This window comes from Podarcis filfolensis (genome assembly GCF_964270895.1).
Source record: "Podarcis filfolensis genome assembly, chromosome: 10".
Taxonomy (NCBI): domain Eukaryota; kingdom Metazoa; phylum Chordata; class Lepidosauria; order Squamata; family Lacertidae; genus Podarcis; species Podarcis filfolensis.
The window spans coordinates 66,131,391-66,143,731 of NC_139612.1; the positions used below are offsets into that span (position 1 = coordinate 66,131,391).

Consider the following 12,341-nt stretch of genomic DNA (forward strand, 5'->3'; position numbering starts at 1 on the left):
ACAGAGCTGCCTTCAGATGTCTTCTAAAAGTCATATAGCTGTTTATCTGCTTGACATCTGACAAGAGGGTGTTCCACAGGGCAGGCGCCACCACCGAGAAGGCCCTCTGCCTGGTTCCTCGTACCTTCACTTCTCACAGTGAGGGAACCGCCAGAAGACCTTCAGATCTGGACCTCGGTGTCCAGGCTGAACAATGGCCAATGGTCAGGGCCGGCCAACCTGTGAGGCAAGGGGAGGTGACAGCCTCAGGCAGCAGGATCCACAGGGACAGCAGATCCCAATGTAGATATTTGTGGGCCACACACAAATATTGTTCTTGATCTTCACTCACCCTTCTTCCCTGGTGGGGAAGGGGGTGCCATTTTGTGGTTCGCCTCAGGCGCCAAAATGTCTTGGGCCAGCCCTACTGGGGGAGATGCAGCCTGAGTCTATCCAGAGTGAGTTTCAAATCACACATTAACACTGATTGATTGATTGATTGATTGATTGATCAATCGATTGATAACATTTGTATACCCTGCTCGCCAGCCTAAAAGCATTCCAGAGCGGCTTACGTATACAGTAGTCAAAACAAGACAGCCCCTGCTTGCAGGTTTACAATCTAGAGAAGCACGACACAGAAGGGGAAAGGAACAAGGAGGACAGAGGAAAATCAAAACTCAGACACCAATTTCTAAACAGTTGGTGTTCCTACAATGGCCGACTGGCACAGTTCAGGGGCAGGAGGGATCTGGTAGAGTGAGTTCTGCTTCCCAGCTCTCCCACTGCTGGAATGGCTGTCTCAGATGTGGGAGGGAGACCTGATGCAGTCGGTATTTTATATGTTCTTGTCCATAGCTGTCAAGCGTCCCTTATTTGGCGGGACAGTCCCTTATCCCAGCGCCATGTCCCGCTGCTGTCCCTTATTGATGATGTCCCTTAAATAAGCTACTGAAGGTAATGGGGCCCTTTCTATGTCCAGCTGTCCTTTGTCAACAACAAATTGTTGCTGTTTTTTTTGTGTTGAATATATGCTATATGGTAATTTATGGACCTAATAGGTATCTAAAGCCATTTGCACATAACAAGTATGCATTTTATCAAAGCAATTGTTGAACTGAAATACAATTAAGAAGAAGTATATTAATAGTGAAATACAGGCAGGGCCCATTACTTACACCACAGGAGCATACACAACACAAACCACTGTTGCTGTATGTAGGTTTTATTTTACTTGTTTTTTATCTTATACAGTGGTACCTCTGGTTGCGAATGGGATCCATTCCGGAGGCCTGTTCGCAACATGAAAAGAACGCAACCCGCAGTGGCGTGTCTGCGCACACGCGAGTTGCGATTCGCCACTTCTGAGAATGCGCATGATGTCATTCTGGCTGTCTCAGATGAGTGAGGGAGGCCTGGTGCAGTCTGTATTTTATATGTTCTTGTCTGTCATGGTTTTATTTTCAAACTAAGATTCATATAGAATCATGGAATGCCCTGCAATGCAGAGTTGCTGTTGTTTTTAAAAAATGCCCAGTGTGGGATTTGAACCCGCCTCTCATGCTCTACCTACTGAGCTAGCCTAGCTGTTGTTGTTATATTCCCCTTAATTGTTATGTTGCCCATTCATTCATTCCTTCATTCATTCAATTTATATCCTGCTCTTCTTCCCAAAGGAGTCCAGAAATGGCAAACGCAGCCATGATTATTTTCAAATATTCTAACAACAGTTTTACAAAATTGTCTCATGGTTGCCAGATGCTGAGAGATGTCTTTCAGCCATCAAACAGGAATGATTTTAGATTCCTCCTCAAAGTCAATTAACGAGGAAGACAGGTGTACCTCACCGGGGTGGGCGTTCCACAAATGGGGAGCCACCACAGAAAAGGCCCTGTCACAGGTTGGTGACAACAGAGCAGCCTGCAGTTGGGTCAGAGAAAGAGCAGATAGAGAGTACTTCATCCTTTCCCTCCTGTTCCATTCCCAGCTCAAAATTTGCCCTCCGGCAGCTCCTTTTTTTACCCACAGATAGAAAAATACAATTGTCACATCTTTTCCCCAAAGTTTTCTACATGCCTGGGTACTATTTCTTTTCTTCTATTCTTCTTTTTGTCTTATCTTACTCTGTACACTTGTGATTATGTATTTTTTTATCTTTCAATAAAATAAGAAGAGGTAAAGCAGCTTGCTCAGATCCTCCCCCCCCCTTTTTTTTTCATTTTTGAGGAGGGAAACAACTACAGTAAAAGGAAGGAATTAAGCATGGGAACATAGGAAATTTTCTTTATCCTATCAAACTCAGTATTGTCTGCACTGACTGGCAGCTCTCCTGGATTTCAGACAGGGAGTCATTGCCAGCCCTACCTAGGGCTTGAACCCGCAGCCTTCTACATGCCAAGCAGATGTTCTGTCACTTAGCTATGACACTGGCCCTAATTTTCTCTAGTCAGCCTTCCTCTGTCCCATCCAACTTGCAGCCTTCCCAAGTGAATTTTGACTTTCTTTACAAAAGGAAAAAAGCAGAATAAATAATTTGTATTTTAAAGTGCCTAGTTTGGGCTAGTTTATTCTCCCTGTTTTTAGCATGCAGCAGTATTTGAGTGTCACGCGATTTTTAGGAACGATTTAGGACTTGGCCATTCCAGAACTCCTCAATATGAATGGAAAGCATCAGGAATCTACCTTAATATGTTCAGCACTCCAATTTCAGAACTGGGTAAAATAGGCCTTTATTCAAAACAGTGGCGCTAAGCAAAGAAAAGTACCTTTTAAAAGGAAAGGAAAAAGGTGCTATTGTAGTCCTTTTAAAAAAACGCCCAAAGAATAATCTTGAGATCCAAGAGTGCCGGCAAGCTAAAAATAATCCCTCTTAATGCAGAACAGCATTTAGTCTTGCAGAGAAAGGTCAGGGAACTTAATACACACACACACACATCCCATAATGTCTTGTTGGGGAAAGAGCCAGCAAACTAGGAAGCTTTATAGAATCATGTTGCTTTGATGGAGAGGCTGAAATTGCTAAAAAGAACACCCTCAAAAGAAATGGCTCCTTCTCCGCCAATATTATCGCCCGTTAATTAAATACACTGCAATCCACATAAATCTCAAAGCAATTAATAGGATCTTATGAGATGTCTGGAAAACCCAGAGAGATATTTCTGCTTAGCCGACATTGGCTCAGCAGGTAAGACACAGCCACAGAACGTCAAGAAAAGTCCTTGGAACCTGAGGTAATTCATCATTACACAACATTGGTACTCCCCATAGAAACTGTCCCAATCTCTATGTCCATCATCTGTGCCTCCTCCACGTTAGGTCCAGAGGGTAGCAATGTGAGAACGGGGCCTTTTCTGCAGTGGCTCCCAGTTTGCGGAATGCTCTTCCTCTTCAAACGGGTCTCTGGCTGATTAATATTCTACAGCCTTTAAAATGTGTCTTGCTGTTTTGTTTTAATTATTCACTTGTGTAAACCCTGTATTTTATTGTGTCTTGTTTTCACCCTGTATTTTATGCGACTTGTTTCAGCTCTGAAATCTTATGATGGTATATACATCTAATTAATTAATCATAATGCGGGTCAAGCAAAAGTGTGAATGAGCCCCTACGTGATCTGATTAATAATAATAATAATAATAATAATAATAATAATAATAATAATATTTATACCCTGCCCATCTCACTGGGTTCCCGAGCCACTCTGGGTGGCTCCTGACAGAATAATAATAATAATAATAATAATAATAATAATAAAGCAAAAACATTTAAAACTTCCCTAGACAGGGCTGCCTTCAGATGTCTTCTAAAAGTCAGATAGTTGTTTAACAAAGCAAGCTTTCCATCTTCCTCAATGTTGCATGCATTTGTGAGCTGCGATGGAGCAAATTCAGGGAGCGGGGCTGAATTTAAACTGCCTTGCAGATGATTCTGTTATTTTATTCAAACCTGCTGCCCACAAAGCAGCTCGCCCTGAAACAGGAGCCCGCAGGTGAGTAGGGCTGCTGTTGCCACTTCAGAAGAAAGGCTTTGATGAATCCTGATGAATCGTGCAGAGGATGAACTCGCTGCCCTTTCAAAACTCCTTTTGACCAAACAGGCCACCTGGATACCTGCGGCCTTCGGCCACCTGCCTGCCTTGGTGACATTTGCTTTTTGGAAGGCTCTGGTGTGTCTTTGAACTCTGCAGAATGAAGAGCTTCAAAGTCAAGCCTCAGCCATCCCTCCTCTAGTTACTTCCAGGATGGATTGCTGCAATGCGCTCTACATGGGGCTGCCTTTGAAGACTGTATGGAAGTTCCAATTAGTTTGGAAAGCAGCTGCTAAACTGCTAATAGGAGACCCAGGAGGTGGGATCATTTCACACCTGTTTGGAAAGAATGCATTGGTATCTTGTACATTTCCAGGCTCAAAGTGCTGGTGCTTCCCTTTGGCATAAGACCCAAATATTATTGATTGATTGATTGATTGCGTAGCCATTTAAATGTGAGCATTCATAATTTAAATGCACAATAGAACATTCCCATTAAAACACGCACAGGGAATGCTTTTCAGCCCACTGGTCACATTCCCTTCTGGAGTGGTGAGTCTTCTTCTTCTTCTTCTTCTTCTTCTTCTTCTTCTTCTTCTTCTTCTTCAGTGGTACCTCATAGCCAAGTGTCTTCCAAAAACACAGTTTTAACAGTGAGTCTGTAAGTGACTGTGGAGGCCAATTCTGAATCCACACGTCCTTCCACAGTGGGGACATTGGTTTCCAGGCAGGAGTTGGTCACAGTGTGGATTTGCCAAACGTGCCTTCCAATAATAATAATAATAATAATAATAATAATAATAATAATAATAATAATAAATTTATACCCCGCCCATCTGGCTGGGTTTCCCCAGCCACTCTGGGCGGCTTCCAACAAAGTATTAAAATACACTAGTCTGTTAAACATTAAAAGCTTCCCTAAAGAGGGCTGCCTTCAGATGTCTTCTAAAAGTCTGATAGTTGTTCTTCTCTTTGACATCTGAAGGGAAGGCGTTCCACAGGGCAGGTGCCACCACCAAGAAGGCCCTCTGCCTGGTTCCCTGTAACTTCTCGCAGTGAGGGAACCGCCAGAAGGCCTTTGGCACTGGACCTCAGTGTCCGGGCAGAACGATGGGGGTGGAGACGCTCCTTCAGGTATACTGGACCGAGGCTGTTTAGGGCTTTAAAGGTCAGCACCAACACTATGAATTGTGCTCGGAAACGTACTGGGAGCCAAGACCGATGTTATGTGGTCTCAGCAGCCACTCCCAGTCACCAGTCTAGCTGCCACATTCTGGATTAGTTTCTCCCTTTTGTCCTGAGTTCGGGCATCTTCAAAGCCCATGACACCTTTGGTAAAGGCTGTTCTCCAATTGGAGCACTCGCAGGCCAGTGTTTCCCAGTTGTCGGTGTTTATACTACATTTGCCTTGAGAGAGTCTTTGAACCTCTTTTGTTGACCACCAGCATTACGCTTCCCATTTTTAAGTAGGGGCAGAGGGGGAAGTATTTGCTCTGGATGAGATGCAACTATTCAAATAAATCCTTTTGACCCTAGAAAACGGCCAGTCCTACGTCCAGAAGAAGCCCACCATGTACCCACCTTGGAACAGCACTTTCGATGCTCACATCCACAGGGGGCGCGTAATGCACATCGTTGTGAAGGACAAGAGCGCCGAAATGGTCGCAGAAACGACGGTCGAACTCAATTTGGTCGCAGAGAAGTGCAAAAAGAAGAATGGGAAATCAGAAATTTGGGTAAGCGCCAGAGTCGTTGCTCACTTGCAGGGCCGGATTTAGGTTTGATGAGGCCCTCAGCTACTGAAGGTAATGGGGCCCTTTCTATGTCCAGCTGTCCTTTGTCAACAACAAATTTGTTTTTACTGTTTTTTGTGTTGAATATATGCTATATGGTAATTTATGGACCTAATAGATATCTCAAGCCCTTTGCACATGTTGCCATGTAACCAGTCCATGCAGAATGTAAGGTAAAAGGTAAAGGGAACCCTGACCATTAGGTCCAGTCGTGGCTGACTCTGGGGTTGCGGCACTCATCTCGCTTTATTGGCCGAGGGAGCCAGCGTGTAGCTTCCGGGTCATGTGGCCAGCATGACTAAGCCACTTCTGGCGAACCAGAGCAGCGCACGAAACGCCGTTTACCTTCCCGCCAGAGCGGTACCTATTTATCTACTTGCACTTTGACGTGCTTTCGAACTGCTAGGTGGGCCGGAGCTGGGACCGAGCAACAGGAGCTCACCCCGTCGCGGGGATTCGAACCGCCGACCTTCTGATCAGCAAGCCCTAGGCTCTGTGGTTTAACCCACAGCACCACCCGCGTCCTTTAGAGAGATGCTCTACCACTGAGCTAATTAATGGAGACTCTTTTCCTTAAAAGCCATCTGCAGTCAATAGGAGTTGCCAGTTCCTGCAGAATTGAAACACTTGGTTTCAATAAGCCTGCTGTGAATTTGCTCAGTCTGAAGGACACTCTTCTAATAGACTTTGCTTAGATTTTTTTTTAAAAAAATCCCCTTTGGGCAGGAAGAATAATTGGCAGTAATAAAACTGACTTGAGCTTGAATTCGTTCATGCCTCGCCAGGGATTTTTCTCCAAAAACGTAATGGAAAGCTTAATGAAGAAATGTAGAGAACTGTATAGATCAACTGCCCTCGAAGCTTTTGAAATGCACTTGTGTAAAACATTATTGCTGGGGACGCAGTACAACGTTTTGAGGATCAGTGACGTATTGACCTCCTTGCATTTGTGATCACCAGACTGAATGATAAATTCAGGAGAGGGTGCTGAATGCCTAGGTCTGAACTGCACAGTGCAATCCTGTTGCAGAGTTGGGGCCCTATTTAGATGACTTTAGAAGAGGTTTAGCTGAATTTGTGGGCTATCGATGGCTATGAGCCATGATGGCAAAGCTCTGCCTCCACTCTGGAAGTGTGCTGGTCCCGAGGGTTATCCGTATGGCGAGGTCCGAGTTCGATCCAAGGTCGAGGGTGTGGTATGGCGGCTGTCCATCAAAGCTGTAGCTGGGTCCAAGGTAGGGAGTCAGGTGGGGTCAGGAACTCTGGCAGAAGAGCAGGACAGGGTGCAGGCAGGAACCGGCTAGCAACAACGTTGCTCCCGCAACCTGGGACTGGGGCTGACTGGCTTTTATCTGCCCCGAGGCATAGGGCGGCCCCAGTCCACAGGCGACTCACCTCTCCTGGCCTGGAGGCGAGCACTCCTCCTGCGGGAACTTAGTTCCCTCTACCTTTCTGCCCTGAGCCTCTGCAGCTCAGGAGAGGCTAGAGCAGTGTTTTTCAACCACTGTTTAGCGGCACACTAGTGTGTCGCGAGATGTTGCCTGGTGTGCCGTGGGAAAAATTGAAAAATTCGAAAGATTTTTTTAAAAAAAAAATGTCAAATTTTCGCCCACTAGGCGGGCGCCGGACTGTATCCACCCTATTTTCCATCTGTCCTGGGTGGGGATCAGATCGGATGGGATCGGATGAGAGCGGACAGGCGGTCCGCTCTCATCCGATTCCCCATAGAGAGCAGTGGGGCTCTGACATCTCCCTCTCCGCACACAGTGCGGAGACGGAGCTGTCATCCGCCGGCTCAGCGGGGATCAGTGGGTTGATCCCCGCTGAGCAGAGAACAGTCCGCAACGTTTTTGTTTGCCATTAAAGAAAAAAATATTAAACATTTTCTAATGGTGGTGTCCCTCGTGATTTTTTTCATGAAACAAGTGTGCCTTTGCCCAAAAAAGGTTGAAAAACACTGGGCTAGAGGGTTACTGGACCCAGAGGCAACCTCCTCTTCCCCTGATGGGGCTGAGAGTGGAGCACCTGCAGGCAATGGGTCCTCCATCACCTTAGGAGCCAGAGCAGACTTTAATACATTTATTTATTTATTTATTTATTTATTTATTAAATTTTTACTGTGGATCACAAGATGATTGCGAGATCTTTCCATTATGGCTTTTCATGCGATGGTCACTCCCTGGCTGTTTTGTCACTCACTCTTCCTTTTTAAACAAAAAAACAAAAGCTATTTTTAACTTGCCTTCCTTTATTTTATTTTATTTTTAGCTAGAACTGAAGCCACAAGGCAGAATGTTAATGAACGCAAGATACTTCCTGGAAACTACTGGCAAGTGATGGTCATATTATTGCTGCGACATTTTCAGTTATTTTCGCTGCGGATTCCCCCACCCTGAAAGCTCAGGTTGGGACATGGTAATTTCAAAATGTACAGAATCCCAACGCAGAGCGATAAATACTTTTACATAAAGAAACACAGCAGAACCTCAAAATATTGAAATTCTTAAACTGCTCAGGGACCAGTTCATTGGCTGGTGCAATTTTAATTGGCTATTATGGCAACATATTGGGATTTGTGACACCCAAAGGACTGATTCACACATGCGCGAGCGTCATTTGCTGTCTTTCATCACTCAGGACAAACCCTGGGCCACTTCTGGACTCCTTGTTTTCGGACGGAATTCAGTCACATCCTGGTGAATTTTAGTTTGTGCAGTTGAAGATGGTTTGGTGCTTTCATGTAACAAACCAGCTTCCTGAGAAGGAAAGTGACTGGAAAATAGATTGGAAAGCAAATTGCTTGCTGGATGCAAGGTGGTCTAACCACCCTGCAAGCAAATCAGAACGAATGCACAATAAATAGCCAACATGGTCCAAAAACACCCTACAAACTTTGTACGAGCAAATCGGGGTGGATTCTTTTTTTTTTAATAAATGTTTATTAAAATTTTCCATCTTAATAAAAAAATCAAAAAAACAAAAAACAAAAAAAATTAAAAAACACATAAAGTTTACAATCCGTATTTTCAATAACATATTTCCCTGACTTCCCCACACCTCCCCTTCTTATATTCCAATTCAAATTGTTAGTTCAACAAGTTCTTATCCCCAATTTTTAACCTTTTTATATTTAGTTCATTTTAAAGAAAAAAACAATTTTAACTTACAAACATCAATATTTGTACATCGGTGCTCATTCTTAAAACCTTTTTCTAAAGTCGACCCAAATTCCCTTCCACGAATTCCCCAATTTTCTTACTAATAATAAAACAAAATAAAAAAACAGATTATAATTATACACCCTTTGGATCCCCAAACCCCACCACCCCCTTTCCCGGTTTCGATCCCCAACAGATGTCCATCAGTCTTAATCTACTATCAGCCTGGAGACCTCACGTCCGAGGCTCTTAATTCTCTCTCAATTCCTCTCTGCCGGTTTTTTTGATAGTCTTTAGTATTAAACACCAAATCTCGGAGAAGCTCTGTCCCCATAAGGTCCATGTTTCTTCCAGCCAGACCTCCATACTTAAAAGTGGAGCCCGAATCTTGTTTCTTCCTCCTTTTAAGTCCAATTGTCCCGAAAGCTCCAACTTCCACCTTAATCAAATTTGTAATCCATAGGTCTTCAGATCTCCTAAATCGGGGTGGATTCTTGAGAAACAGTTAATGGGCAATTGTGTGTTAGCTGTTTTGTTTTTTAAAAAGCTACAGTAAATTGCAAGCTCAGCTGGTCCACTCCAGATTTATTGTTTTTAATACTTGATTGGGAGCTGCCCAGAGTGGCTGGGGAGACTCAGCCAGATGGGCAGGGTATAAATAATAAATTATTATTATTATTATTATTATTATTATTATTATTATTAGGATCTTGGGTAGGAGCAGCCTTGTCTTTTTGTTACAGTCCCAAATTGGAGTCACACACCCCACGCCCCTGCAATTTACATTTGGGCAGAAAGGTCCTGTTTTCCTCCCAATTCAAAGAGTGGGTGTAAAAGAGCTTTAGCTTTTTTCTGGTTCGGTCCCCAATTTTGTCATCATTTCCTGCTTGGTTGGCTGTGTAAGAACAGAGTGCTGGACCAGACAAGCAATTGCCCTGATTCAGGAGGGTTCTTCCTATGCTTCTTTCATTTGGGGTAGGGGTCTTTACAGGAGATTTACAGGAGATGCCCGGCATTTGATGAGAGCCAAAATTACAGCCATGTTACTTCTGCTGGAGGGTACTGTTATGTACTGAAGTTCTCACCCTGGGCCAGCAGGGGGATACTGTAGATAGTTATGCAAATAAGGGATCGAAAGTGACGTTCAGTGATTGGATAGTTTTAGAAAGTTGTTACAGTAGCGTTGTACTGGAGCTCTATATAAGCAGGCTGACTGAACCCTTCAGTTCTGTCCTGGCCTGTGAATAAACAAGAGCTGTTTGAAGAATCGCTGTGTCGTCTGATATGTTCACCCACAACTTAACAGGTACCACTTCAGGCTGGGAGAGGACCTTGTGTCAGTCCTCCCTGCACATCAAAATCTAGCAGATCAAGGACAAATGTACGTGAGAACCCTGCTCCCTGACCTTCTAGTTTTCCAAAGACATGGAATCCCACCTCCCATGGGACAAGCATTCAGGCATATGACACCCCCAGGCAGTCCACAAATATATGCACCAACCACTCACTCCTCTTGGTTGTGTGACTCAGCTCTCTGAGTTGTTTTAGGAAGTGTGCCCTGCTCTTTATTTTTAAAGCTGACGCCTTTTTGAGCTGATTTAAATATATGTTATTTTAGCTTATTGGCAGACCACAGGAATTCGTCATCAGAATAACCAGACTTCTCTCTCTTTCTCTCACCCAGATGATCCAGAGTTTATTGACTGTGAAAAGGAAGGGTTTTTCTCTCTGCACCAACGCAGAGGAGCCATCAAGCAAGCCAAGATCCACAATGTCAAGTGTCACGAGTTCACTGCTACCTTCTTCCCTCAGCCCACGTTCTGTTCCGTTTGCCACGAGTTTGTCTGGTATGACACATGGCTTCCCCTCCCTTCCTTGATCTATTCCCATGGCAGTCTTCTTCCCCCAATCTGATGCCCGAGTTTTTGGGACTACAACTCCCATCAGGCCCCAGTCTGAATGGCCCTAGACTAGCCTTTGCCAGTTGTGCTTGCTGTGGCTGATGGGAATTGTAGTCCAAAACATCTGTAGAGCACCAATGTGAGGAAGATTGTCTAGTGGGGAAGGGGCAACCTGCTGCTTCTCTGATGGAGAGGGAGGGGTTTGGAAGAGAGATCTCTTCCTCTCTCGCAGCAAAATTATACACAATGGCAATTGCTCCAAGGACATTAAAACTTGGTTAAATTTGCATCTGCCCTCATCTACCTTAAACAAATGTTCCCCATGAAAATACGAAATCTTGCAAATAAGTGGATGTTTTACTCAGTGTTTCCAGACATTACAGCAAAGTAGTTTCCATCAATTGGCAGTAAGACGAATATGAAAAGGGGTTTCGAATAACTTAAAAAGAAAAGTACTTGCTTTCTTTTTTTAAAAAAAGATCATACAGTCTTTGAGTTGCCAAAGATGCAGGCTTTAAAATCTCCATTTTGGAGAGATTCGGTTCACTTGGAGGAACAACTGAGCTGGGAGCCAAAGCCACATGGCTCCTTCTTTGCTTGTTCCAGGAAGCACAAAGAGAAAAAGACTGAGAAGCAGAGTAGGGGGTGGGGAGACCAGAGGCTGCTGAGTGCCTACTTAGCCACACCCACTCTGGTAACGAACTCATGGCTCAGGTTAACCCTTTCATGCGTGCAATTGTGAGTCAGTAACTGTATATATTACAACAGAACCCTCTTACCGGAAGGGCCACTGCGAACCATTCCTCAATGTGAATTCAAAATCCTACCCAGCCCCCTATATGCAAATGATGCAACCTCAAATAGCTGTTGGAGGCAAACGACAGCTATGAATTTAACATGTATTTTTGAAAATTTGAATAGCATCCGCTGCAGGGGGATTTCCTCCCCTTTGGGCCCAAAGGAGGATTGATGGGAGAAAGAGAGAGTGTGTGAGAGAGAGAGCGCAAAAATCACCTTAAAAGGAGGGATTTTCCTCAGAACCATAGCAGAAGAGAAAAGGGCTAAATTTCTACTCCATGCTTGCTTTGATTCTCTCCCCCAACAGATTATCTTTGCATTTTTTTTTATTTTTTAAATAATATTTATTACTTTTAAACCTTACGAAAAAGAGAAGAAAAAAAGGAGGGGAAAAAAGGAAAAAAACAAAAAAACAAAAGAAAGAAAATACAATACAATACAATATATAAACAATACACAACATTAACACATTAGGCTAAATAAAACAAAGCAACAACAATTTAAAAACATACATCATACCATTTCAATGCCCTATCTTTCATTCCCTCGTTTCATCGACCTCCTCTCACCTCCCTTTTTGTATTCCACTTCTATTAATTATTTCAGCAATTCCTTTCCATCTTTCACTATTTTCTGTCATATAATTTTCTTAACTTATTTTAACCTTATTTTCCATTAATACTGTAAT

At 43.7% G+C, this 12,341-nt stretch overlaps 1 protein-coding gene and 1 long non-coding RNA gene across 3 annotated transcripts in view; both read left to right on the forward strand.

The window, feature by feature from the left end:
* LOC310743135 overlaps positions 1-12,341 on the forward strand; it is a 252,921-nt gene that overhangs the window by 54,017 nt on the left and 186,563 nt on the right. The gene's annotated exons all lie outside the window — the stretch shown is intronic.
* Positions 1-12,341, forward strand: part of PRKCQ (protein kinase C theta) — a 61,111-nt gene that overhangs the window by 13,789 nt on the left and 34,981 nt on the right. Inside the window, exons 3-5 of the mRNA XM_083572752.1 lie at positions 5,540-5,739; positions 8,065-8,125; positions 10,639-10,801. Coding sequence (XP_083428878.1) covers positions 5,540-5,739; positions 8,065-8,125; positions 10,639-10,801 — 424 coding nt within the window. The remainder of the gene's footprint in view (positions 1-5,539; positions 5,740-8,064; positions 8,126-10,638; positions 10,802-12,341) is intronic.